We start from the raw sequence: 27,805 nt of genomic DNA, 5'->3' as shown, positions 1-27,805 counted from the left end.
TTTTAGAGTGTTGTATTCACAGTCTGCTTTTCCACAATAAACTGGCAGAAAATGTGTACTGGCTTTGGTGTGGTTAATTTATTTTCTTTAAATTAAACGAGTAGTCTCTTTACATTTACAGAAGCACAAGCTGCTAACTTTTGTACACGTGATTAAAACAATGACTATGCAGATGTTATATTTACTTAGTATATATGAAATTATTGAATATCCAGGGGTGATAATATAACACAGCAAACTATTTTCCAAGTCTTCAGTATTTCATTAACACAAATGTATAGCAAATAACGACTCAGTATTGTACAAAATCAATATTACAGTGAAAATGTATTAATAAGCATGTGTTCTGCATTAAAAATAATAAATTAATCATGACCCTTTTATGTTACATTAGCCAGTGACCAAGCAGCAGTAGCCATCGACTCATTCAACATGCAGAATTACGGGAACATGGCTGTGTTCAATAGGGTGAAACTTTCAGAGCGTTGCAGATATAAATATAATATATAGATCTGCAATAACTCATTTTCCTACAGGACATATCTGATCTATAAAATGTTCTACCTGAAAGTCCTGTAACGTTGCATTTTTCAGAACAGACTTGGGTTCAAATACTTTTTGAAATAATTTCAAATACTTTTTCTGGGGTTTATTGAGCTTGTCTGGCGTAATGGAACCAATAGAACAGTCGCCAAAATGTAGCCCCCTCCCATCAGGGATTCCAGGCAGACTAAAGCAAACTCTCAAAGCATTTGAAAGATATCAAATAGTATTTGACCCCAGGTCTTGTAGGGCGGTAGGCAGGCTGTCTCCTGGTCTCCTCTAGGGGAATCCGGAGGGGAAGAGGCTGAGGGGCTGGCTCTCGTTGGTGGGCAGTGGAGAGCGGTAACCCTCAAAGTTACGGGGGATGGAGCCGCTGGTGGAGCCAGAGCTGTTGCTAAGAGTCTCAATGCTGCCCTCCCTCTGGAGCTCTGTGGGGGAGAGACAGAGGCACACACACACACACACACACACACACACACACACACACACACACACACACACACACACACACACACACACACACACACACACACACACACACACACACAAAGAGCAACGAGTACATAAAGCATTTATGAAAATTCCAATCTTCTATGAGCTGTACATTGAACGTGTTGTAACGGTGTAAGTAGATTATGTAGTGTTGAGTGGGATTTTGTCTTGTTCCTGTCTGTGTACCAAACCAATAGAAATGTACATTCACATAAAGCCGCCAGATGTTGTCTTTATCAGAGGCCAAGTTGGAGCTACAACCATTTTGCTTCTCCCTATCCAACTATCAGATCTACAACAGATGAAGAGCCTATCGGGAACAAGAGGTAGGGGCTAGGGGCTGCTTCTGGTCAGGAACCCAAACTCTGCTCCCTCTACTAGACCAGACTCCCTCCACTACCACATGTCTCAGGGTTGCTTGGTTTGCTCTGTCAAAAACACTGTCTCTCAACCTGATTCATCAATCATCCCAGTAGCTACAGTAACAGTACGGTATGCCAGCTAGCAGTCTGCTCCTTCAGCACCCTGTGTAGACTGACACACTGTCTGACAAGCTGCTCCAACACCATTCACAGGAAACTGTTACATGTTTCTATTATTGGACAGTCAGTCCATGGCCATACGGAACATATTAAAGATATTACATGTTTCTATTATTAGACAGTCAGTCCATGGCCATACGGAACATATTAAAGATATTACATACTGTAAAACATATCCGTCAGGATGGGTGCAGGCTGGCATGGTGTCAGGAAGGAATAAAGGCAGTTATCTACGTGGTGAATTGTGACACAGATCAGACATACAGTATATATACCTGTCATAGGCAGCGTGGTATTTTCACCGTTATTACTCTGCTGCCTGCACAGACATGCAACGGTACCCTAGCACACTCAGAAACTGACAGCTGCACAAACATATATACAAACATATCTGCGCTATTGTACAATTGACTAGGTATCCCCCTTTCTTTTCTTTCTTTCGCTCACTTCCTCTCTCTCTATTTCTTGCACACGTAGAAGGTGAGACAGCTCTGCTCTCACACACACACAGTCACAGACCTTCTACCGTACAAATGAATGCTTAACTCAAACACGTGCTCTCACTTATACATCCAGTCAATTCAGACATCAATGATCACATCCCATTCAACGTAAAGCACTTGAAGCAGCTGTAAAGGCCTTGTATAAATCCAATCCATGACATAAGTAAACCAGGCGGTGTGGACTGAAGGGAGAGGTTACACTGGAGCCATGAGAATGTCCCACGGGAAACAGTAGCTGTTGGCTTCAGATCTGACGAGCTACACAAAGCCGTCCTACCTTCCTCCCTTACACAGAATACACACGCAACCACCACTCTGTCCCACCTTCCTCCCTTTTTCATTTGCTTGGATACAAGCAGCAGAAACACAGTCACAGCTGAACAGTAATCCTAGTGGCTGACGTCGACTACTGTTCCACATTGGGGTTTACTCTCACGCACTCCCTCACATGAGCCCGCAAGCGCGCGCGCACACACACACACACACACACACACACACACACACACACACACACACACACACACACACACACACACACACACACACACACACACACACACACACACACACACACACACACACACACACACACACACACACACACAGTATGGATGAATCAGTAATGATATGATATCTAATGATATCACGTTGTCAGCTGTAATCATGTAGATGTGCTGTTGTCTCTCTGACTACACAACTCACCTCACTCTCGCTTCCTCTCCTGCTCCTCCTCTGGGTTCTCTTCTATCCCATTTCCTAACCCCTAGAACCTCTCTTTTAATCCCTAACCTCTGTTTTAACCCCTAGCCCCTCACTCCTAACCCCTCACTTCTAACCCCTAGACCCACACTCCTAACCCCTCAGTCCTAACCCCTAGCACCTCCCTCCTAACCCCTAGCGCCTCCCTCCTAACCCCCAACACCTCTCTCCTAACCACTAGCCCCAATCCTAACCCCTGCACAAACACCAAGCTGAATGTCCTCATGGCTCGATCTAGCGAGGATGGAGTTGTGCTTTGTGGCAAAATGCAATAACAGTTCCACTGGGCTCAGTAAATAACTCATTACCAAGTGGACTGACTGTGGAAATAACGTCCAGAAATGGTCCAGCAGCCTGTCAATGGCCTAATCCTCCTAAACTCTTCTCTTCTCACTTCAGCCTGCCGTGAGCGCACACACACACACACACACACAAATGTAAAGAACTGAGACATGCATGCACTCACACAATGAATCAACGTACAAACATGTAAGTCTCCTCACCGAAAGCATGTTTGTGCTGTGTGTGTGTTTGCAGTGTGTGTGTTTATGTGTGTATGTAGGATGTGGTGAGGGGGCTACATTAAGTTGAGATGAGTGGCGCGAGGGATCAAAGGGAAAACAAAGCGGCTCTTAATCAGTGAGTCTGAGCCAAGCAGAGGAAGAGGACAGGAGAAGAGAGGAGGACAGGAGAGCAAGGAGAAGAGAGTAGAGAGGAGGAGAAGAAGAGGACAGGGGAGCGAGGAGAGGAAAGGAGAGGAAAGGGGAGCAAGGAAAGGAAAGGAGAGTGAGGAGAGGAAAGGAGAAAAAAGTAGAGCAAGGAGAGGAAAGGAGAGCGAGGAGAGGAAAGGAGAGTGAGGAGAGGAAAGGAGAGAAAAGGAAGAGGAAAGGAGAACGAGGAGAGGAAAGGAAGAGGAAAGGAGAGTGAGGAGAGGAAAGGAGAGTGAGGAGAGGAAAGGAGAGAAAAGGAAGAGGAAAGGAGAACGAGGAGAGGAAAGGAAGAGGAAAGGAGAGTGAGGAGAGGAAAGGAGAATGAGGAAGGTGAGGAAAGGAAGAGGAAAGGAGAGCGAGGAGAAGAAAGGAGAGCGAGGAGAGGAAAGGAGAGCGAGGAGAGGAAAGGAGAGCGAGGAGAGGAGAGAACAGGAGAGGAGCGAGGCGAAGAGAGGCGCGAGGGGAAGAGAGGAGAGGAGGAGATGACCGGATGAGTGGAGCGAGGAGGAGATGAAGGGAGAGCGAGGAGAGGAAAGGAGAAGAAAGGGGAGCAAGGAGAGGAAAGGAGAGCGAGGAGAGGAAAGGAGAGCGAGGAAAGGAAAGGAGAGCGAGGAGGGAACAGGAGAGGACAGGACAGCGAGGAGAGGAAAGGAGAGCGGGAGAGGAAAGGAGAGGAAAGGGGAGCAAGGAAAGGAAAGGAGAGTGAGGAGAGGAAAGGAGAAAAAAGTAGAGCAAGGAGAGGAAAGGAGAGCGAGGAGAGGAAAGGAGAGTGAGGAGAGGAAAGGAGAGAAAAGGAAGAGGAAAGGAGAACGAGGAGAGGAAAGGAAGAGGAAAGGAGAGTGAGGAGAGGAAAGGAGAGTGAGGAGAGGAAAGGAGAGAAAAGGAAGAGGAAAGGAGAACGAGGAGAGGAAAGGAAGAGGAAAGGAGAGTGAGGAGAGGAAAGGAGAATGAGGAAGGTGAGGAAAGGAAGAGGAAAGGAGAGCGAGGAGAAGAAAGGAGAGCGAGGAGAGGAAAGGAGAGCGAGGAGAGGAAAGGAGAGCGAGGAGAGGAGAGAACAGGAGAGGAGCGAGGCGAAGAGAGGCGCGAGGGGAAGAGAGGAGAGGAGGAGATGACCGGATGAGTGGAGCGAGGAGGAGATGAAGGGAGAGCGAGGAGAGGAAAGGAGAAGAAAGGGGAGCAAGGAGAGGAAAGGAGAGCGAGGAGAGGAAAGGAGAGCGAGGAAAGGAAAGGAGAGCGAGGAGGGAACAGGAGAGGACAGGACAGCGAGGAGAGGAAAGGAGAGCGGGAGAGGAAAGGAGAGCGAGGAGAGGAAGACCGGAGAGCGAGGAGAGGACAGGAGAGCAATGAGAGGAAAGGAGAGGAAAGGAGAGCGAGAAGAGGAGAGCGAGGAGAGGAAGGGAGAGCGAGGAGAGGAAAGGAGAGCGAGGAGAGGAAACGAGAGGAAACGAGAGCGAGGAGAGGACAGGAGAGAACAGGAGTGGACAGACCAGGAAAGGAAAGAACAGGAAAGGAGCGAGGCGAAGAGAGGAGCGAGGAGAGGACAGGAGAGTGAGGAGATGACCGGAGAGGAGGAGATGACCGGAGGAGAGGAGAGGAGAGAGGACCGGTGGAGAGGAGAGAGGACCGGTGGAGAGGAGAGAGGAGGAGATGACCGGAGAGGAGAGAGGAGGAGATGAACGGAGAGGAGAGTGGAGGAGATGACCGGAGAGGAGAGAGGAGGAGATGAACGGAGAGGAGAGTGGAGGAGATGACCGGAGAGGAGATGACAAGATTGGAGAGTGGAGGAGATGACCAAAGTGGTGGAGATGACCGGAGTGGAGGAGATGACCAGAGTGGTGGAGATGACCGAAGAGGAGGAGTGGAGGAGATGACCAGAGTGGTGGAGATGACCAGAGAGGTGGAGATGACCAGAGAGGTGGAGATGACCAGAGTGGAGGGGGGAGGAGATGACCAGAGAGGAGAGTGGAGGAGATGACCGGAGAGTGGAGGAGATGACCAGAGAGGAGGGGGGAGGAGATGACCAGAGAGGGGGGGGGAGGAGATGACCAGAGAGGAGAGTGGAGGAGATGACCAGAGAGGAGAGTGGAGGAGATGACCAGAGAGGAGAGTGGAGGAGATGACCAGAGAGGAGAGTGGAGGAGATGACCGGAGAGGAGAGTGGAGGAGATGACCGGAGAGTGGAGGAGATGACCGGAGAGTGGAGGAAATGACCGGAGAGTGGAGGAAATGACCGGAGAGTGGAGGAAATGACCGGAGAGTGGAGGAAATGACCGGAGAGGTGGAGATGACCGGAGAGGTGGAGATGACCGGAGAGGTGGAGATGACCGGAGAGGAGGAGATGACCGGAGAGGAGGAGATGACCGAAGAGGAGGGGGGAGGAGATGACCGGAGAGGTGGAGATGACCGGAGAGGTGGAGATGACCGGAGAGGTGGAGATGACCGGAGAGGTGGAGATGACCGAAGAGGAGGAGATGACCGGAGAGGAGGAGATGACCGGAGAGGTGGAGATGACCGGAGAAGAGGAGATGACCGAAGAGGAGGGGGGAGGAGATGACCGGAGAGGAGAGTGGAGGAGATGACCAGAGAGGAGAGTGGAGGAGATGACCAGAGAGGAGAGTGGAGATGACCAGAGAAGAGGAGATGACCGGAGAGGAGAGAGGAGATGCCACTTTTTCATCTCTCTCGCTTTTCTTTCTCTCTTCTTCCTCTATCTCTCAGAGTCTGGGAGTGAGGCAGTAACACACACCGATACTATACTTATCCCCACTGATTGTTTTTGTGTTTTAACTTTAATCTCACCGTTGGCCCCAGCTGGCTCTGGTTAGCGCCATCAAGTCAGATTTCCCCCCAGACACACACACACGGGTCGTCAGATAAACGGTGAACTGCTTCATCTCCAATCAGACCTCATTACACCAGGACTGCTGCATGGAAATACAATCAGACCTCATTACACCAGGACTGCTGCATGGAAATACAATAACTCTTCTCCATCTCTCCCCCTCTTCTCCTCATTCCTTCCACTCATCTCTCTCACCCTGGTAAATATCTTGTACTGGTTGTATGGCCCTGCTATAGATCAAGGTGCTGTGAAACCCTATACACTACACACTGAGTGTCCCTCTTCATTACCCCCTCGCTGGGTTGGCCTGAGAGAGTGTGTGGTGCCGAGTGCGCAGCTGTTGTCAGTCTATGTTTATAGTTAAGCCACATTGAATTTAGAGGAGACATCGTCATTAGTTGCCCACACAGATGATCCGGCTAGCTGTTGAAAATCCACCATACCATCCTCTCTAAGTACACTAACACTCACAAACATAGGGTGCAATTTGGGAGGTAGTCTATCTACCCATAGGGTTCATCTGGTCAAAATTAGTGCACTATATAGGGAAGAGGTGCCATTTGGGACAGAACCAAACACATAAACATACCTCTGGACCTTGATCTCTGAACTAAATCCCAAAACAGGATATTATTACCACAACTTAACCCCAAAACAACCTAAGTGCCCCTTCGTAACCTAAGTAATCCACCAAAGGGAAAGTGACGGACGGTCATATGCCAGTAAACACTTCACTAAGAAAACAACTGCATATCAAATCAAACTTTACTTGTCACATGCGCTGAATACAACAAGTGTAGACTTTACCGTGAAATGCTTACTATAAGCCCTTTATTCTTATTGTGTTACTTTTTATATTAGTCTGCATGGTAAATATTTTCTTCTTCTTGAACTGCACTGTTGGTTAAGGGCTTGTAAGTAAGCATTTCACGGTAAAGTCTACACTTGTTGTATTATAATGAGGCTATATACAGGGGGCACCGGTACCGAGTCAGTGTGCAGGGGTACAGACTAGTTGAGGTAATCTGTACATGTAGGTGGGGGCGAAGTGACTATGCATAGGTAACAAACAAACAGCGAGTAGCAGCAGTGTACAAAGGGAGGGACAATGTAAATTGTCCAGTGGCGATTTAATGAATTGTTTAGCAGTCTTATGGCTTGGGGGTAGAAGCTGTTGAGGAGCCTTTTGGTCCTAGACTTGGCACTCCGGTACCAGAGAAAACAGTCTATAACTTGGGTGACTGGAGCCTTGGCCTTTCCTCTGACACCGCCTAGTATATAGGTCCTGGATGGCAGGAAGCTTGGCCCCAGTGATGTACTGGGCCGTTCGCACTACCCTCTGTAGCGCCTTACGTTCAGATGCCGAGCAGTTGCCATACCAGGCGGTGATGCAACCGGTCAGGATGCTCTCGATGGTGCAGCTGTAGAACCTTTTGAGGATCTGGGGACCCATGCCAAATATTTTCAGTCTCCTGAGGGGGAAAAGGTGTTGTCGTGCCCTCTTCACGACTGCCTTGGCATGTTTGGACCATGATAGTTCGTTGGTGATGTGGACACCAAGGAACTTGAAACTCTTGACCCGCTCCACTACAGCCCCGTCGATGTTAATGGGGGCCTGTTCAGCCCGCCTTTTCCGGTAGTCCACGATCAGCTCCTTAGTCTTGTTCACATTGAGGGAGAGGTTGTTGTCCTGGCACCACACTGCCAGTTCTCTGACCTCCTCCCTATAGGCGTTGTCGGTGATCAGGACTATATACAGGGCAACAGTGAGAGAAAGAGGGAGAGACAGCTGTATATGCTGCATGTGTTGAGACAGAGGGCTAGGCTCAGCTGAACAGACTGGTGGTAGTGTGTGTATGTATGCATGGTGCTATTTGGCTGTGAAGGGGACTTTCACTACAGTCAGGCCACAACACATCAGGTCACTCCACTCACTCATAGGACCACTACCTTTCTACTGGAGCTGAGGTGCTGCTGCTGCAGTGCTGAGTGTGTGAGTGCCAGCATGTGTTGACATTAGGGTTGCAAAATTCTGGGAACTTTCAATAAATTCCCTAGTTTTCCATAAATCCTGTTTGGAGGATTCCAGATTCCTGCTTATTCCCTCCTGATTCCGGGAAACCTCCCACCAGGATTTCTGGAAGTTTTGCAACCTTAGTTGACATACACACATCTGACTTGATAGAAGACAAAGACATGAATGAGATCCATCCAACATACTCCTATGGAACATTCCATGGCACGTCTGATACCCAACACCACAGGTCTGTACCCCCCCCCCCCCCCCCCCCATAGTCCCCTGCTGTCCCTTCACTTCAGGGGACACAACTACAGGCCACAGCCACACATGCTCTCTGGTCTGGGACACACTGCCACCCCTCACCTCTTCTTTCCCTTTCCACTCCTCCCAGAGTGTGCAAACAGCAGCAGGCTAAAGACTAGGAGGACACAACAAGGCTGTCTGCTGGCCATATCAACTATTATATATAGAGCCTGTAAAGTAGCTACAACCATTCAGAGCCTGCTCCCCAAATGGCACACTATTCCCATAGGACACTGGTCAAAAGTAGTGCACTATGTAGGGCGTAGGGTTCCATTTGGGAAGCAGAAGAAGCTGGAGATGGGCCTATCTCCAAATGGTTAAGCAGGCTCTTACCGTAGCAGGTATAATTTATGAAACAAGCTGCTTAAACCTAAGGGCACTACCTCTCTAACTATTTACTATGGTTCAATGGATCATATCACTTAACATTACAGTCCATTTCTACTAATCAACTCATTATTTAATTAGCCGACCGACTCCGTATTCCATTATTTCGTCTTGACTGACGGGGTTTGCGTCTCAAATGGTACCCTATTCCCTATATAGTGCACTATTTTTGACTAGAGCACCATGGGCCCTGGTCAAAAGTAGTGCACTATATAGGGAATAGGGTGCCATTTGGGACGCAAACTGGGTCTAAATGGCCGGGAGGAGGGAGAAACAGCATCTTGTACCATTGATTCCGAATCAGTTTATAGGTAATAATACAGCAGTGATTTAAACAGAAGTGGAACATGGTATATGGAAGGTTCATCCTAATATCACTAGCTATACCCTGAATGAGTAAATTTAGAGAAGAGGGGAAAAACAAGAACATTAGAGCCTGTGTATGAAAATGACACTGAAGCGAAGGGGGCTCCATCATAGCTGGTTGTCTGAATGTAGCCATTTAGAGTGATTCTGGTTTGGCTTTGATTTTAGACAGTCAAGCAGGGCCATGACATTTGATATGATGGCATATTATTAGTGGGTAGCTGTATCCATGGGACATGTGTAAGAACAGTGCTATGTTGGTCTAATTCGGTGGTGTCAAACTCATTTTTCCCGGGGGGCCGCATTTGGTCTCCAACGAGCTCTGGAGGGCCACCCTGAAAATTGGTTATATTTCTTTGCAAAAAATAGTCCATAAATACAGGGCGCCGTCAGAAAGTATTCACACTCCTTGACTTTATCCAAATTTTGTTGTGTTACAGACTGAATTTAAAAGGGATTAAATTAAAGATTTTTTTGTCACTGGCCTACACACAATCCCCCATAATGTCAAAGTGGAAATATGTTTTTCGAAATGTTTGCAAGTTAATTAAAAATGAAAAGCTGAAATGTCTTGAGTCAATAAATATTCAACCCCTTTGTTATGGCAAACCTAAATAAGTTCAGGAGTAAAAATGTGCATAACAAGTCACATAATAAGTTTAAATAATAGTGTTTAACATGATTTTTGAATGACTACCTGAGGGCACCTATTGGCAGATGGGTTAAAAAAATTATTAAGCAGACATTGAATATCCATTTGAGCAGGGTGACGTTATTAATTACACTTGGGATGGTGTATCAGTAGACCCAGTCACGACAAAGATACAGGAGTGCTTCCTAACTCATTTGCCGGAGAGGAAGGAAACTGTCTCAGGGATTTCACCATGAGGCCAATGGTGAATTTAAAACAGTTACAGAGTTTAATGGCTGTGATAAGAGAAAACTGAGGATGGATCAACAACATTGTAGCTACTTCACAATACTAACCTAATTGACAGAGTGAAAAGAAGGAAGCCTGTACAGGATACAGATATTCCAAAACATGCATCCTGTTTGCAACCAGGCACTAAAGTAATACTGCAAAAAATGTGGCAAAGCAATTCCCTTTTTGACCTGAATACAACGTGTTATATTTGGGGCAAATCCAATACAACACATTACTGAGTACCAGTCTCCATATTTTCAAGCATAGTGGTGGCTACATCATGTTATGGGTATGCTCATAATCATCAAGGACTGGAGTTTTTCAGGATGAAAAATAAACCGAATGGAGCTAAGTAGAGGCAAAATTCTAGAGGAAAACCTGGTTCAGTCTGCCTTCCATCAGACACAGAGATTAATTCACTTTTCAGCAGGACAATAACCTAAAACACAAGGCCAAATCTACACTGGAGTTGCTTACCAAGAAGACTGAATGTTCCTGAGTGGCCCAGTTACAGTTTTGACTTAATATACTTGCAAATCTATGGCAAGGCCTGAAAATGGTTGTCTTGCAATGATCAACAACCAATTTGACAGAGCTTGCATTATCCAGGTGTGCAAAGCTCTTAGAGACTTACCCAGAAAGACTCACAGCTGTAATCACTAGCAACGGTACATCTACAAAGTATTGACTCAGGGGTGTGAGAAATCTGACTTAATTTGCAAAAATGTCTAAAAACATGTTTTCACTTTGTCATTATAGGGTATTATGTGTAGATGGGTGGGAACAAATATCTATTTAATCAATTTTGAATTCAGGCTGCAACACAACAAAATGTGGAAAAAGTTAAGGGGTATGAATACTTTCTGAAGGCACTGTAAAGTGTATATGCGCATAACTCAGGTTGCTTTGGATGATGGTGTCCGCTAAATGGCATTTATAATAATTATTATTCTATCTCTTCTATCTCTTCTCACCACTCCTTACTTTCTCCTCACTCCATCCCCTTTTCTCGCTCCTCTCCTATTCTTTCCTAGAAAGCCTATGTGTGCTTTCTGGGTACAGATCTGATATGTGAAGACACCCCTGGAACACTGTTTCAGCAGCTCCACTCCTTAACGCAGCCTGCCCATTATGTACCCTATCACTAATTCATATCACATCTTTTATTGATACACAGACACACCATTACACGCATATACAGTGCCTTGACTTTCTCCACATTGTTACGTTACAGCCTTACACTAAAATGTATTAAATTGTTTTGTTTCCTTATCAATCTACACACAATACCCATAATGACAAAGCAAAAAGGTTTTTAGAAATTATTGCTAATTTATTAAAAATAAAGAACTGAAATATCACATTTAAATAAGTATTCAGACCCTTTACTCAGTACTTTGTTGAAGCACCTTCGGCAGAGACTACAACATCGAGTCTTCTTGGGTATGACACTACAAGCTTAATACACCTGTATTGGGGAGTTTCTCCCATTCTTCTCTGCAGATCCTCTCAAGCTCTGTCAGGTTGGATGGTGAGCGTTGCTGCACAGCTATTTTCAGGTCTCTCCAGAGATGTTCGATCGGGTTCAAGTTCGGGCTCTGGCTGGGCCACTCAAGGACATTCAGAGACTGGTCCCGAAGCCACTCCTGCGTTGTCTTGGCTGTGTGCTTAGGGTCGTTGTCCTGTTGGAAGGTAAACAATGGCCACAGTCTGAGCTCCTGAGCGCTCTAGAGATGGTTTTCATCAAGGATCTCTCTGTACTTTGCTCCATTCATCTTTCCCTCGATCCTGACTAGTCTCCCAGTCTCTGCCGCTGAAAAACATCCCCACAGCATGATGCTGCCACCACCATGCTTCACCGTAGGGATGGTGCCAGGTTTCTTCCAGACGTGACGCTTGGCAATCAGGCCAAAGAGTTCAATCTTGGTTTCATCAGACCAGAGAATCTTGTTTCTCATGGTCGAAGAGTCTTTAGGTGCCTTTTGGCAAACTCCAAGCGGGCTGTCATGTGCCTTTTACTGAGGAGGGGTTCTTGGTCACCTCCCTGACCAAAGCCCTTCTCCCTCGATTGCTCATTTAAGAATGATGGACGCCACTGTGTTCTTGGGGACCTTCAATACTGCAGACATTTTTTTGTACACAATCCTGTCTCTGAGCTCTACAGACAATTCCTTCAACCTCGTGGCTTGGTTTTTGCCCTGACATGCACTGTCAACTGTGGGACCTTAAATAGACAGGTGTGTGCCTTTCCAAATCATGTCCAATCAATTTAATTTACCACCGGTGGACTAAAATCAAGTGTATAAACATCTCAAGGATGATCAATTGAAACAGGATGCACCTGAGCTCAATTTCGAGTATCATAGCAAAGGGTCTGAATATCTATGTAAAAAAGGTATCTGTTTTATATTTTTTATAAATTTGCAAAAAACCTGTTTTCGCTTGTTATGAGGTATTGTGTGTAGATTACTCGGGATATTTTTTTATTGAATCCATTTTAGAATAAGGCTGTAATGTAACAAAATGTGGAAAAGGTCCAGGGGTCTGAATACTTTCCAAAGACACTGTATGTGTGTGTCTGAGAATGTGAGTCATGTTTGAGTGCCTCTAAACGCATATACAGTTGAAGTAGGAAGTTTACATGCACCTAGCTTGGAGTCATTAAAACTAATTTTTTCAACCGCTCCACAAATTTATTGTTAACAAACTATAGTTTTGGCAAGTCGGTTAGGACATCTACTTTGTGCATGACACAATACATTTTTCCAACAATTGTTTACAGACAGATTATTTCATTTATAATTCACTGTATCACGATTCCAGTGGGTCAGAAGTTTACATACACAAAGTTGACTGTGCCTTTAAACAGCTTGGAAAATTCCAGAAATGATGTCATGGCTTTAGAAGCTTCTGATAGGCTAATTGACATAATGTGATTTTCTGGATTTTTGTTTTAGATTCTGTCTCTCACAGTTGAAGTGTACCTATGATAAAAATTACAGACCTCTACATGCTTTGTAAGTAGGAAAACCTGCAAAATCGGCAGTGTATCAAATACTTCTTCTCCCCACTGTATATATACACACTGCTCAAAAAAATAAAGGGAACACTTAAACAACACAATGTAACTCCAAGTCAATCACACTTCTGTGAAATCAAACTGTCCACTTAGGAAGCAACACTGATTGACAATAAATTTCACATGCTGTTGTGCAAATGGAATAGACAAAAGGTGGAAATTATAGGCAATTAGCAAGACACCCCCAAAAAAGGAGTGATTCTGCAGGTGGTGACCACAGACCACTTCTCAGTTCCTATGCTTCCTGGCTGATGTTTTGGTCACTTTTGAATGCTGGCGGTGCTCTCACTCTAGTGGTAGCATGAGACGGAGTCTACAACCCACACAAGTGGCTCAGGTAGTGCAGTTCATCCAGGATGGCACATCAATGCGAGCTGTGGCAAAAAGGTTTGCTGTGTCTGTCAGCGTAGTGTCCAGAGCATGCAGGCGCTACCAGGAGACAGGCCAGTACATCAGGAGACGTGGAGGAGGCCGTAGGAGGGCAACAACCCAGCAGCAGGACCGCTACCTCCGCCTTTGAGCAGGAGGAGCACTGCCAGAGCCCTGCAAAATGACCTCCAGCAGGCCACAAATGTGCATGTGTCTGCTCAAACGGTCAGAAACAGACTCCATGAGGGTGGTATGAGGGCCCGACGTCCACAGGTGGGGGTTGTGCTTACAGCCCAACACCGTGCAGGACGTTTGGCATTTGCCAGAGAACACCAAGATTGGCAAATTCGCCACTGGCGCCCTGTGCTCTTCACAGATGAAAGCAGGTTCACACTGAGCACATGTGACAGACGTGACAGAGTCTGGAGACGCTGTGGAGAACGTTCTGCTGCCTGCAACATCCTCCAGCATGACCGGTTTGGCGGTGGGTCAGTCATGGTGTGGGGTGGCATTTCTTTGGGGGGCCGCACAGCCCACCATGTGCTCGCCAGAGGTAGCCTGACTGCCATTAGGTACCGAGATGAGATCCTCAGACCCCTTGTGAGACCATATGCTGGTGCAGTTGGCCCTGGGTTCCTCCTAATGCAAGACAATGCTAGACCTCATGTGGCTGGAGTGTGTCAGAAGTTCCTGCAAGAGGAAGGCATTGATGCTATGGACTGGCCCGCCCGTTCCCCAGACCTGAATCCAATTGAGCACATCTGGGACATCATGTCTCGCTCCATCCACCAACGCCACGTTGCACCACAGACTGTCCAGGAGTTGGCGGATGCTTTAGTCCAGGTCTGGGAGGAGATCCCTCAGGAGACCATCCACCACCTCATCAGGAGCATGCCCAGGCGTTGTAGGAAGGTCATACAGGCACGTGGAGGCCACACACACTACTGAGCCTCATTTTGTATTGTTTTAAGGACATTACATCAAAGTTGGATCAGCCTGTAGTGTGGTTTTCCACTTTAATTTTGAGTGTGACTCCAAATCCAGACCTCCATGGGTGATAAATTTGATTTCCATTGATAATTTTTGTGTGATTTTGTTGTCAGCACATTCAACTATGTAAAGAAAAAAGTATTTAATAAGAATATTTCATTCATTCAGATCTAGGATGTGTTATTTTAGTGTTCCCTTTATTTTTTTGAGCAGTGTATATACACACATATGCACATATAGGTGTGCTTGTGTTTGAGTGTCAGCATAAATGAGTGCTTAAGTAAATATACAGGAGGTATATACTACATTAGTGCATTTATTATTCATCTACTCATGCTAGGAGAAAGGCTGTATCGTTCCAGATGGATGTGAGAGTCATAGGTTTAAACAGTGAAGTCAGAGTAAAAAGATATAGGTAGAAATCATACAACAGACTAAAGTGGAGAACAACTCGGAGACACCTCGGATACAGAGTCCTTTTCCTAAATTCCACTCCTCTAAAATGCTTCCCGGTTTAAAAGTGTTTCACCGCTGTCTTGTCTAGACAACCCAAAACAGACCTGGAACATCACATACACATTTGTAAGATGTGCTTCCCACTCTCCACATCGCAATCTCACTCTCTCTACCTCTCCATCGCCCTATTTCTCATTCCCTCTCTTCATCTCTCGCCCTCTTTCTTCCTGAACTCTCACGGCGTCTCTCCCCTGAGCAAGCTGTTAAGTGCAGTCTAAAAAAAAAACTCCACAAAAAGCCCATTTGCAGAAGGCTAAGAATCTCTGCCCTCTCACACGCACACAGTTTGTTTCCCTATCCTTGTGGGGACCTAACAATAGAGTTCCATTCAAAATCCTATTTTCCATAAACCTAACGCTTAACCTAACCCTAACCATGAACCTAACTCCTAACCCTAACTGCAACCCTAACCCCTACGCCTAAAATAGGCTTTTTCCTTGTGTGGACAAGCAAATTTTCCTTGTTTTACTATCCTTGTGAGTAGTTCTGGTCCTCACATGATAGTAAAACTACCCCCACCCCTCCTCTAGGCTAGCAGGGCAGAGTGGCAGAGAGAGGTGAAGCCAGGGCAAATGATACAATGACATCCAGGCCCAACGTATCAGTGGAGGAGTGCAAAAGAGAGGGAGGAGAGGAGAGAAAAGGAATATATAAGCGGTGGCGGCTCTGAATACAGGAATTATTCTTCCTCGTCTCACACTGTCGCCGCGGATTACTCTCACGCTCTCAACTGGCTGCAGAGAGGTAGAGAAAGAGGAAGAGATAAAAAGAGAGAGATGAAGAGAAAGAGAGGAAGAGAGAGAGAGAGGGAGCGACCTGCCAGTGAATGGAGGAGTGCTGAGGGGCAGAAATAATGACATTGCTCTTCTTTCACACTCCCTTCTTTTTCCTCTGCACCATACTCTTCAGCCTCAGCTCATGTCACTTTCCCTTTTCTTTCCCAGGGTTCCCTTCTTTTTTTCTCTTTTCTTTTAGCAGCTCAGCTGAATGTCTTTCAGTGGTACAGAGTGCACTCAGTGTCTTTCTCTGTCTATATTGAAGCAGGTTAGAACACGCCCCTGTGTTTCTCTGTCTCTATTGAAGCAGGTTTAAACAGGGCCCTGGGTTTCTCTGTCTCTATTGAAGCAGGGTAGAACAGGGCCCTGGGTTTCTCTGTCTCTAGTGAAGCAGGTTAGAACAGGGCCCTAGGTTTCTCTGTCCCAATTGAAGCAGGTTAGAACAGGGCCCTGGGGTTCTGTCTCAAGTGAAGCAGGTTAGAACAGGATCCTGTGTTTCTCTTTTTCTCTAGTGAAGCAGGTTAGAACAGGACTCTGGGTTTCTCTTTTTCTCTAGTGAAGCAGGTTAGAACAGGGCCCTGGGTTTATCTTTTTCTCTAGTGAAGCAGGTTAGAACAGGGCCCTGGGGTTCTGTCTCAAGTGAAGCAGGTTAGAACAGGATCCTGTGTTTCTCTTTTTCTCTAGTGAAGCAGGTTAGAACAGGACTCCGGGGTTTCACTTTTTCTCTAGTGAAGCAGGTTATAACAGGACCCTGGGGGAAGGTGACAAAATTATCAACTAATAGTTTTGTCAAGTACACAAATGGTGAGTGAGAAGGACAGAGGGGTGTGCGTGTGTGACTGGGTGTGGCCGTGTGTCCGCTGGTTAACCCAACATGTCTGTTCCCAATGGTCTAAAGCCACGTCCCCAAGTGCAAAAAGAGGTGAAGTGAGAAGTGAGTTGATGTGTTTATAATCTTGTCTGTCTGTCTGTCTGTCTGTCTGTCTGTCTGTCTGTCTGTCTGTCTGTCTGTCTGTCTGTCTGTCTGTCTGTCTGTCTGTGTCTGTGTCTGTGTCTGTGTGTCTGTGTGTCTGTGTGTCTGTGTGTCTGTGTGTCTGTGTCTGTGTGTCTGTGTGTCTGTGTGTCTGTGTGTCTGTGTCTGTGTCTGTGTCTGTGTCTGTGTCTGTGTCTGTGTGTGTCTGTGTGTGTCTGTGTGTGTGGTGGACCGCTGTGGTGTGTTTTGTTGTTCTTGCGATGGATATCTGTGTGTTAAAACAAGCAATGGTAGAAAGGAACCCAGTCAGTCACATAATTGACCTGGTAGTTTCTGCGAATGACTACAAGAGGCTGTCCAAGTCAAACAGGAGATAGGAGCATCATTACCAAACCTACAGTAGGGAACAATAGAGGTTTTCACAGAGCTAACCAGAGGGTTGGAGTCTAGAGTCTAGCATCCACACAGCTTAATATGCCCAATTCATCAGACATTATGAAACAAACTTCATGAAATGATTCACATATACTAGCCCAAAGAGGTGCATTCACGTTCACATGCAATGAGTGTTCTTTCTAGACATTCAGGCAGTAAAGAGTATTACTGTAAGATCAGATTAAAAAGCAGACCACTAAAGTAAGAGGTGTGTGTGTGTGTGGCAAGAATCTATATAGATGGAAAGGCCCTGTGCCCTTCTAACCGCTCTGTTTCTCCATAAGTGGGACCCATAGACCTAGCTCTCATAGTCTGTACTTTCATTGGTCTCCTGACAGGTCCCCAAACACACTGGAACGTACCACTCTCTTTGGCAGGGAGGAAATCCTCACTCCACACCAAAAGATTACATCAACTGCTTGCTTTCTTCCAAACCACCCACCCCCACACAGTACTGTACATACATACAAAAACACAGTGCTACATGTGGTGGCAGAGGCAAGGTTTTCTGTACCACGATAACATCGGACCAGAGGTGGAGCTCCTCCAAAACCTACACGCAAGCCGGTGAAATCAACCGGCCAAATCCACACTCCAATAGTACATGGAAGTAGGCCTAATTAAGTAAATCATAAACCTATGTGGACCGCCATCCGACAATTTGATAAATAATTAGAACATAACAAGTTCCTGCTACACACAGGGCCTGGTGGCGAGTGACATACTTCCTGGGTTTGGAGGGTCACACACTTTTATGAACACAGTGCACAAGCACATGCACACTGAGTGTACAAAACATTAGGAACACTGTCCTAAAATTGAGTTGCACCCCTTTTTGCACTCAGAACAGCCTCAATTAATCAGTGCATGTACTCTACATGGTGTTGAAAGCATTCCACAGGGATGCTGGCCCATGTTGACTCCAATGCTTCCCACAGTTGTGTCAAGTTGGCTGGATGTCCTTTAGGTGGTGGACCATTCTCAATACATATGGGAAACTGTTGAGTGTGAAAAACCCAGCAGCGTTGCAGTTCCTGGCACATTCAAACCGGTGCGCCTGGCACATACTACCATACCCCGTTCATACATTTTTTGTCTTGCCCATTCACCCTCTGAATCCATGTCTCAAGGCTTAAAACCCTTCTCCAACCTGTCTCCTCCCCTTCATCTACACTGATTGAAGTTGATTTAACAAGTGACATTATTAATAATTTTTATTTTATTGTTGTTTTATTTATTTTTACCCCTTTTTCTCCCCAATTTCGTGATATCTAATTGGTAGTCACAGTCTTGTCCCGCTGCAACTCCCGTACGAACTTGGGAGAGGCAAAGGTTGAGAGCAATGTGTCCTCCAAAACACGGCCCTGCCAAGCCTCACTGCTTCTTGACAAACTGCTCGCTTAACCCGGAAGCCAGCCGCACCAATGTGTCGGAGGAAACGCCGTACAACTGGTGACAGAAGTCAGCGTGCAGGTGCCCGGCCCGCCACAGGAGTTGCTAGAGCACGATGGGACAAGGACATCCCGGCCGGCCAAACCCTCCCCTACCCCGGACGATGCTGGGCCAATTGTGCCCCGCCTCATGGGTCTCCCGGTCGCGGCCGGCTGCGACGCAGCCCGGGATTGAACCCGGGTCTGTAGTGATGCCTCTAGCACTGTGATGCAGTGCCTTAGACCGCTGCGCCACTCAGGAGGCAACAAGTGACATTATTAAGGGATCATAGCTTTCACCTGATCAGTTTATGTCAAAATCAAATCAAATCTTATTTGACACATGCGCCGAATACAACAGGTGTAGACCTTACAGTGAAATGCTAATTTACAAGCCCTAACCAACAATGCAGTTAAAATATAAAAAATTATAGGAAATAAAAGTAACAAATAATTAAAGAGCAGCAGTAAAATAACAATAGCGAGGCTATATACAGGGGGAACCGGTACAGAGTCAATATGCGGGGGCACCGGTTAGTCGAGGTAATTGAGGTAATATGAACATGTTGGCAGAGTTATTAAAGTGACTATGCATAGATAATAACAGAGTGTAGCAGCAGTGTAAAAGGGAGGCAATACAAATAGTCTGGGTAGCCATTTGATTAGATGTTCAGGAGTCTTATGGCTTGGGGATAGAAGCCTCTTGGACCTAGACTTGGCGATCCGGTAGCAGAGAGAACTGTCTATGACTAGGGTGGCTGGAGTCTTTGATAACTTTTAGGGCCTTCCTCTGACACCGCCTGGTATAGAGGTCCTGAATGGCAGGAAGCTTGGCCCCAGTGATGTACTACGCTGTACGCATTACGCTCTGTAGTGCCTTGCGGTTGGAGGCCGAGCAGTTGTCATACCAGGCAGTGTTGCAACCAGTCAGGATGCTCTCGATGTTGCAGCTGTAGAACCTTTTGAGGATCTCAGGACCCATGCCAAATCTTTTTAGTTTCCTGAGGGGGAATAGGCTTTGTCGTGCCCTCTTCACGACTGTCTTGGTGTGTTTGGACCAGTCTAGTTTGTTGTTGATGTGGACACCAAGGAATTTGAAGCTCTCAACCTGCTCCACTACAGCCCCAATCGATGAGAATGGGGACGTGCTCGGTGCTCCTTTTCCTGTAGTCCACAATCATCTCCTTAGTCTTGATTACGTTGAGGGATAGGTTGTTATTCTGGCACCACCCGGGCCAGGTCTCTGACCTCCTCCCTATAGGCTGTCTCGTCGTTGTCGGTGATCAGGCCTACCACTGTTGTGTCGTCAGCAAACTTAATGATGGTGTTGGAGTCGTGCCTGGCCATGCAGTCGTGGGTGAACAGGGAGTACAGGAGGCGACTGAGCACGCACCCCTGGGGAGCTCCAGCGTTGAGGATCAGCGTGGCAAATGTTTTACTACCTACCCTCACCACCTGGGGGTGGCCTGTCAGGAAGTCCAGGATCCAGTTGCAGAGGGAGGTGTTTAGTCCCAGGATCCTTAGCTCGGTGATGAGCTTTGAAGGTACTATGGTGTTGAACGCTGAGCTGTAGTCAATGAATAGCATTCTCACATAGGTGTTCCTTTTGTCCAGGTGGGAAAGGGCAGTGTGGAGTGCAATAGAGATTGCATCATCTGTGGATCTGTTTGGGCGGTATGCAAATTGGAGTGGGTCTAGGGTTTCTGGGATAAATGTGTTGATGTGAGCCATTACCAGCCTTTCAAAGCACTTCATGGCTACGGACGTGAGTGCTACGGGTCTTTCCTCCAGCATCTTCACCAGGTCTTTTGCTGTTGTTCTGGGAATGATTTGCACTTTTCGCACCAAAGTACGTCCAACTCTAGGAGACAGAGTTGCATCAGAGTTGCATCTCCTTCCTGCATCTCCTTCCTGAGCGGTATGACGGCTGCGTGGTCCCATGGTGTTTATACTTGTGTACTATTGTTTGTACAGATGAACGTGGTACCTTCAGGCGTTTGGAAATTGCTCCCAAGGATGAACCAGACTTGTGGAGGTGTACAATTTTTTTTCTGAGGTCTTGGCGGATTTCTTTTGATTTTCCCATGATATCAAGCAAAGAGGCACTGAGTTTGAAGGTAGGCCTTGAAATACATCCACAGGTACACCTCCAATTGACTCAAATGATGTCAATTAGCCTATCAAAAGCTTCTAAAGCCATGACATCATTTTCTGGAATTTTCCAAGCTGTTTAAAGGCACAGTCAACGTAGTGTATGTAAACTTCTGACCCACTGGAATTGTGATACAGTGAATTATAAGTGAAATAATCTGTCTGTAAACAATTATTGGAAAAATATCTGTGTCATGCACAAAGTAGATGTCCTAACCGACTTGCCAAAACTATAGTTTGTTAACAAGAAATTTGTGGAGTGGTTGAAAAACGAGTTTTAATGACTCCAACCTAACTGTATGTAAACTTCCGACTTCAACTGTAGATAGTGTGGTCTACAGCTTATCATGAGATACTCTACCTCAGGTGAGCAAAACCTCGAGACTTCCTTAGATATCGTGCACCAGCTGTTGTTTACAAATAAACATAAACTGCCACCCCTTGTCTTACCAGAGGCTGCTGTTCTATCCTGCCGGAACAGTGTAAAACCTGCCAGCTGTATGATGTTCATGGACAGAGCAGGTGTTCCTAATGTTTTGTACACTCAGTGTATACGCACGTACACATAAACATGCTCGTGCACTCACACATCCACAGTTTGTATCCATTATTTTTGGATGCTGATGAGGATATACCGTAAATATTAGCATTAAAATGTAATGACTGGTTGACAGAGATAGTTGCATGTCAGATATATAGCAGACACCAGTTCCCTTACAATGGCTCTATTAACATAGGTCAGGGCTGGATCCTGAACGTGGCCTCCATAAACACTGGCCTAACACTGGCTGAGGACAAAGGCTGGACTGGGTTATGTTATACTGGGGTTGGGCTGAGAGTAGACTAGGGTTGGAATATACTAAACCGGGCTAAAACAGGTGTCCTCTTCACGGCTCCAATGGAATTCGTTGGGGTTGAACCATTAAGCAAAATCACATCAGCAACATTATGTTGCTAGCGCAAATCTAATTCCTGGAAGAGTATGTTTAGGAGTCTTCCTGTCCCACCCCCTCCTTATATCCCTCTCTCTCCATCTATCCATCTCTATATCTGTGTCACCTGCCCCTGGCTGTGGCGACAGTAGGTCTCTGGCTGTGCCTGAAAAGTCAAATCTGTGTGACTGCAGGCTTTGTTCTGAGCGTGAGCCTGAGTGTGTGTGTCTGGGGTTGTGTGTTGAGGGGGAAATGTCAAAGAGGGTGATTTGTTCCATCATCCAGCATTCCAATACCGCGTCCCTCTGTGTGTGTGCGAAAGCCGGATAGAGAGAGAATCTGTGTATGAGTGAATCCTTCAGGTCTAGGCCAATGGGGCCTACAGTATGTCTAAGGATAGGGGAAACTGGGCCCTGCACGTGGAGACACTCTCTAAGCTATACACCATCTGGCCCTGCCCATCAAAGGCCTCTCTCTCTATGAACCGAACACACACATACACGTTCTCTACATTACAGTCAGCCATCAACCAGAGGTCCATATTAGATTTGCCTCCATTACGTCCGAGTTATTCCCTGATTGAAGCTTGGTGCCACTGTCACACAAAGACAGCCTGCATCCCAAATGGCACCCTATTCTATATAGTAGGGCCCATTGGCCTCTGGTCAAAAGTAGTGCACTACATAGGGAACAGGGTGTAGTTTGGGACTTATTCAGTCAGACAGAATGGATGTGCATGTCTCAGACTCGGCTCCATTTGACCCCTCCTCAAACAATATTTAGCCCATTCCTCTATGTCTCCCTCTCTCAAGAAAGGGTTAAGTTCATGTTTATAGGAGGGCCCAAGGCAGAGGAAAATGGGGGGAGATTGGATGTAATGTGATCAGTAATGAATTTTGTGTTGCATTAGAGGGGGCTGTAGCCGTAGCGATGGATGGACAAGCGCAGACTACAAGTGTCCGGGAGTCGGCCCCTAATCTAATGACGAGCAGAGTCACAGAGACAGGAGCAATTATAGAGGGACAGAGAGAGAGAGAGAGAGGGACAGAGAGAGAGAGACACAGAGAGAGCGGGCGAGAGAGGAGGGGGCGAGGTAGTCCCAAAGAGTGTCCATTCCATGTGACTGCCATTGCTGCTGCAGGGGCCTCTGTAAATGAATAGGTCCAAACAAGATTATGTCGTAAAAGATGGGCAACGAGAGCGAGAGAAAGAAAGGGATGATAGAAAGAGAGAGAGACGGATGAGAGCAGAGCGAGAAGGGTGAGAGAGAAGGGGATGAGAGGAGGGGTGGGGGGTAGTCGATGCTAAACACATTAATGCCTTGTGACCCTTTGCCGCTCCTAGCTCCCAGTGGCAGTCTCCTCTCCCTAAGAGAAACCCCTCCTCTCCCACCATAAAAATCAAAGGATCTCTTGTTCACTTAAGGAGAGGAAGAGCGCTGCCGCTTCCTAAATGAGTTAAACATTTGGATTGTCTGAATGGCTGACACACACACACATACACACACACACACACACACACACACACACACACACACACACACACACACACACACACACACACACACACACACACACACACACACACACACACACACACACACACACACACACACACACACACACACACACACACACACACACACACACAGGCCCATACACAAATATACACCCGCACACTTTTGAAAACTAGCTGCTGCAAAACCAAACAAGCATGATTAAGAGTAGCGGTTGAAAGATAGTAAATGGAAGTTCAAAAAGTTAAGAAAATGAAGTTGACCACTATCACATTTCACAGTTTGAGAGAATGAATGGTCAGTAAATTGGTGGAAAGATTAAAACCATGAAATTATTAATGATGACAAATTATTTATGAGTCTGTGTGTGTGTGTGCGCGCGTTAGTGTGTGCGCACGCACGCGCATGTGTGTATATGTGTGTGTGTGCGTGTCTGTGTATGGGTTAGTGTGTGTTTGTATGTTTGTGACTGACCGGTAGCCGAGCCCACTATGTCTCTGGATGGTGACTCTGACATGGCGTCTGCCAGCCTCTCTCTCAGCCCCTCCTCGGTGGACTCCACAGAGCTCATGTGACGCAGGCCAAAGCTCTCTGGCCAGCTTCCACACACCTCCAGCAGGGTCACACTGCGGTCAAACGTCCCTGGAACAACAAACGCAACCATTTATAGACCATCAGCACAACAGAACCACAAACACATTCAGTAGAACCCTGAAACATGGTCAGTTAAGGTACACAAAGTATAAATTAGATGTATGATCTGTTAAAGTGCACACTGATCAGTTTAACCATACACACGGTCAAAATAGAAGCAAGAACCTTCTAATAGTCAGTATAACGGCACGCTGGCTACTGCACACTTAGTCGGTCAACCACAAACACAATCAGTCCATACACAACACGGTCATTCCAAATACACAACCACATTCACAACCATAACAACCACACACTAAATCTGTATAACCACACAGACTGTCAAGTGGAGTCCTGACCTCAAACACCACCTAGTGTGCTGTTTTCTTCAAATCTCTACCCCTGAAATGGAAAGCCCTGTCACCAGGCAGCCTCCGTGTCTGTCTCCATCTATCTCTGAAAAGGAAAGCCCTGTCACCAGGCAGCCTCCGTGTCTGTCGCCATCTATCTCTGAAATGGAAAGCCCTGTCACCAGGCAGCCTCCGTGTCTGTCTCCATCTATCTCTGAAATGGAAAGCCCTGTCACCAGGCAGCCTCCGTGTCTGTCTCCATCTATCTCTGAAATGGAAAGCCCTGTCACCAGGCAGCCTCCGTGTCTGTCTCCATCTATCTCTGAAATGGAAAGCCCTGCCACCAGGCAGCCTCCGTGTCTGTCTCCATCTATCTCTGAAATGGAAAGCCCTGCCACCAGGCAGCCTCCGTGTCTGTCTCCATCTATCTCTGGGTCCCAGCCAGCCAGATACTAAAACAACTGATTCAAACAATACTGTCCCCCCATTTTAGCCAATTCCCTCACTCCCCCTGTACTTCAGGATGTGATGAACAGTGAATTAAGTCAAGAGATTTAGTAGCTGGGACAAAGGCTGCAGACACCACTGACTACGGCCCTGGTTAAAGGGATACTTCGGGATTTTAGGAATGCGGCCCAGTCATTGGGTTAACGCTAGTTAACATTGTCTCGTAAAACTACCTTCATACTGGACACGGAGACATAAAAATGGTTTAAAAATCCCAAAGTATCCCTTTAAATCCAGCAAATAGAAAAGTAGGCCTGGTGGTTGTGGTCTGGTGGTTGTGGTCTGGTGGTTGTGGTTTGGTGGTTGTGGTTTGGTGGTTGTGGTTTGGTAGTTGTGGTCTGGTGGTTGTGGTCTGGTGGTTGTGGTCTGGTGGTTGTGGTTTGGTGGTTGTGGTCAGGTGGTTGTGGTCTGGTGGTTGTGGTCTGGTGGTTGTGGTTTGGTGGTTGTGGTTTGGTGGATGTGGTCTGGTGGATGTGGTCTGGTGGTTGTGGTCTGGTGGTTGTGGTCTGGTGGTTGTGGTCTGGTGGTTGTGGTTTGGTGGTTCTGGTCTGGTGTTTGTGGTCAGGTGGTTGTGGTCTGGTGGTTGTGGTCTGGTGGTTGTGGTCTGGTTGTTGTGGTTTGGTGGTTGTGGTCTGGTGGTTGTGGTCTGGTGGTTGTGGTCTGGTGGTTGTGGTCTGGTGGTTGTGGTTTGGTGGTTCTGGTCTGGTGTTTGTGGTCAGGTGGTTGTGGTCTGGTGGTTGTGGTCTGGTGGTTGTGGTCTGGTTGTTGTGGTTTGGTGGTTGTGGTCTGGTGGTTGTGGTCTGGTGGTTGTGGTCTGGTGGTTCTGGTCTGGTGTTTGTGGTCAGGTGGTTGTGGTCTGGTGGTTGTGGTCTGGTGGTTGTGGTCTGGTTGTTGTGGTTTGGTGGTTGTGGTCTGGTGGTTGTGGTTTGGTGGTTGTGGTTGTGGTCTGGTGGTTGTGGTCTGGTGGTTGTGGTCGTGGTCTGGTGGTTGTGGTCTGGTGGTTGTGGTCTGGTGGTTGTGGTTTGGTGGTTGTGGTTTGGTAGTTGTGGTCTGGTGGTTGTGGTCTGGTGGTTGTGGTCTGGTGGTTGTGGTCTGGTGGTTGTGGTTTGGTGGTTGTGGTTTGGTGGTTGTGGTTTGGTAGTTGTGGTCTGGTGGTTGTGGTCTGGTGGTTGTGGTCTGGTGGTTGTGGTCTGGTGGTTGTGGTCTGGTGGTTGTGGTCTGGTGGTTGTGGTTTGGTGGTTGTGGTCTGGTGGTTGTGGTCTGGTGGTTGTGGTCTGGTGGTTGTGGTTTGGTGGTTGTGGTCTGGTGGTTGTTATTTGGTCTCTCTACACTGACACCTAGTCCCCTGGCCCAGACTGGGTCTGTGTTATCAGAAGGAACAGTGACAGTGGACCCTTTGATCTCAGAGTTAAGTTCAGTGTCTATCTATGCCCTTGGTGTATGGAGACCTGGCCAGCCTCAGCCACACTGTGGCCCACTGACAGGCTTTAATGCTGGGGCGAGAGCCCGCACGGGCCGCCCTGCCTGGCCTGGTTCTACACACAGATAAGAGGGACCAGGTCTCCACTTGGCTATCTGCTGTTAGACACACACTGTCCCGGGCAAGCCAGGAGACGCTGATAACTTTACACCACTTCATAAAAAAGCTGTGTGTATGTGCGTTGGTGATTCCTCAAAGGACCCCCCCCCCTTGCCAGCAGGCCCACTATCAAAGCCATGGCCAAGAGCCTGTGTGTGGGGTGTTGTTGTGTGTGTGTGGGTGAGACAGAGAACAGTAGCCCTGTGTGCCATAGTAGGGACATGACGTTATTATAGTTACCAAGCTGTTGATTTGATGTTTTACCACAGTGTGGAATTACATTTTTGACCCTTTAAACAACCCTCTGTCCTTGCTGTGAAAAATGGCCCATCTTTCTGAGACCTCACTATGCTGGTGTGTGAACCGTGTGTGACGTTTAGTGAGCTAGTTCATTTATTTACATGGGCTGAGTACGTAACGGGTGGAATTGAGGTGTGAGAGCTTGTCTTAGTCTGTGTCAGCGTAAGAATAAGTGTGTCCTGAATTCACTGTCACAGCACTCCAGATGCTCTATGAAGACTTCCTTCACAAAGCTATTAACCCATTAGTCTCAATCAACATGATGGCAGGATCCTAATGGTATGAACTCATTTCTCACACCCACGCCTGGGGTTCACGTCAACCACTACAGAGCAAAAACACTAACCACAACACGGAAACTACTACAGTCCTAGCCAAAGGTTTTGAGAATGACACAAATATAAATTTTCACAAAGTCTCCTGCCTCAGTTTGTATGATGACAATTTGCATATACTCCAGAATGTTATGAAGAGTGATCAGAAGAATTGCAATTAATTGCAGTCCCTCTTTGCCATGCAAATGAACTGAATCCCCCAAAAACATTTCCACTTCATTTCAGCCCTGCCACAAAAGGACCAGCTGACATCATGTCAGTGAATCTCTCATTACCACAGGTGTGGGTGTTGACGAGGAAAAGGCTGGAGATCACTCTGTCATGCTGATTGAGTTCGAATAACAGACTGGAAGCTTCAAAAGGAGGGTGGTGCTTGGAATCATGTTCTTCCTCTGTCAACCATGGTTACCTGCAAGGAAACACGTGCCGTCATTATTGCTTTGCACAAAAAGGGCTTCACAGGCAAGGATATTGCTGCCAGTAAGATTGCACCTAAATCAACCATTTATCGGATCATCAAGAACTTCAAAGAGAGCGGTTCA

General features: G+C 46.8%; 1 protein-coding gene across 1 annotated transcript; it reads right to left on the bottom strand.

The window, feature by feature from the left end:
- Positions 1–54: 54 nt before the first annotated feature.
- LOC120018237 (breast carcinoma-amplified sequence 3-like) lies at positions 55–27,640 on the bottom strand. Its single transcript, XM_038961317.1, has 3 exons — positions 27,539–27,640; positions 24,034–24,201; positions 55–971 (listed from the first exon to the last, which is right to left on the bottom strand). Exons 2-3 carry the CDS (start codon positions 24,128–24,130, stop codon positions 823–825), a joined length of 246 nt encoding a protein of 81 aa, XP_038817245.1. The 5' UTR covers positions 24,131–24,201; positions 27,539–27,640; the 3' UTR covers positions 55–822.
- Between the last annotated feature and the right edge of the window lie 165 nt (positions 27,641–27,805).

This window comes from Salvelinus namaycush, chromosome 23 (genome assembly GCF_016432855.1).
Source record: "Salvelinus namaycush isolate Seneca chromosome 23, SaNama_1.0, whole genome shotgun sequence".
Taxonomy (NCBI): Eukaryota; Metazoa; Chordata; class Actinopteri; order Salmoniformes; family Salmonidae; genus Salvelinus; species Salvelinus namaycush.
The sequence above is the reverse complement of the archived record's forward strand: the minus strand, read 5'-3'. Positions and strand labels throughout refer to the sequence as shown.

Coding starts and splice junctions, on each gene's coding strand:
- LOC120018237 (XM_038961317.1), bottom strand. CDS start 24,130: ATGAGCTCTGTGGAGTCCACCGAGGAGGGGCTGAGAGAGAGGCTGGCA. Junction 972..24,033: donor CATAGTGGGCTCGGCTACCG/GTCAGTCACAAA, acceptor TCTCCCCCACAG/AGCTCCAGAGGGAGGGCAGC.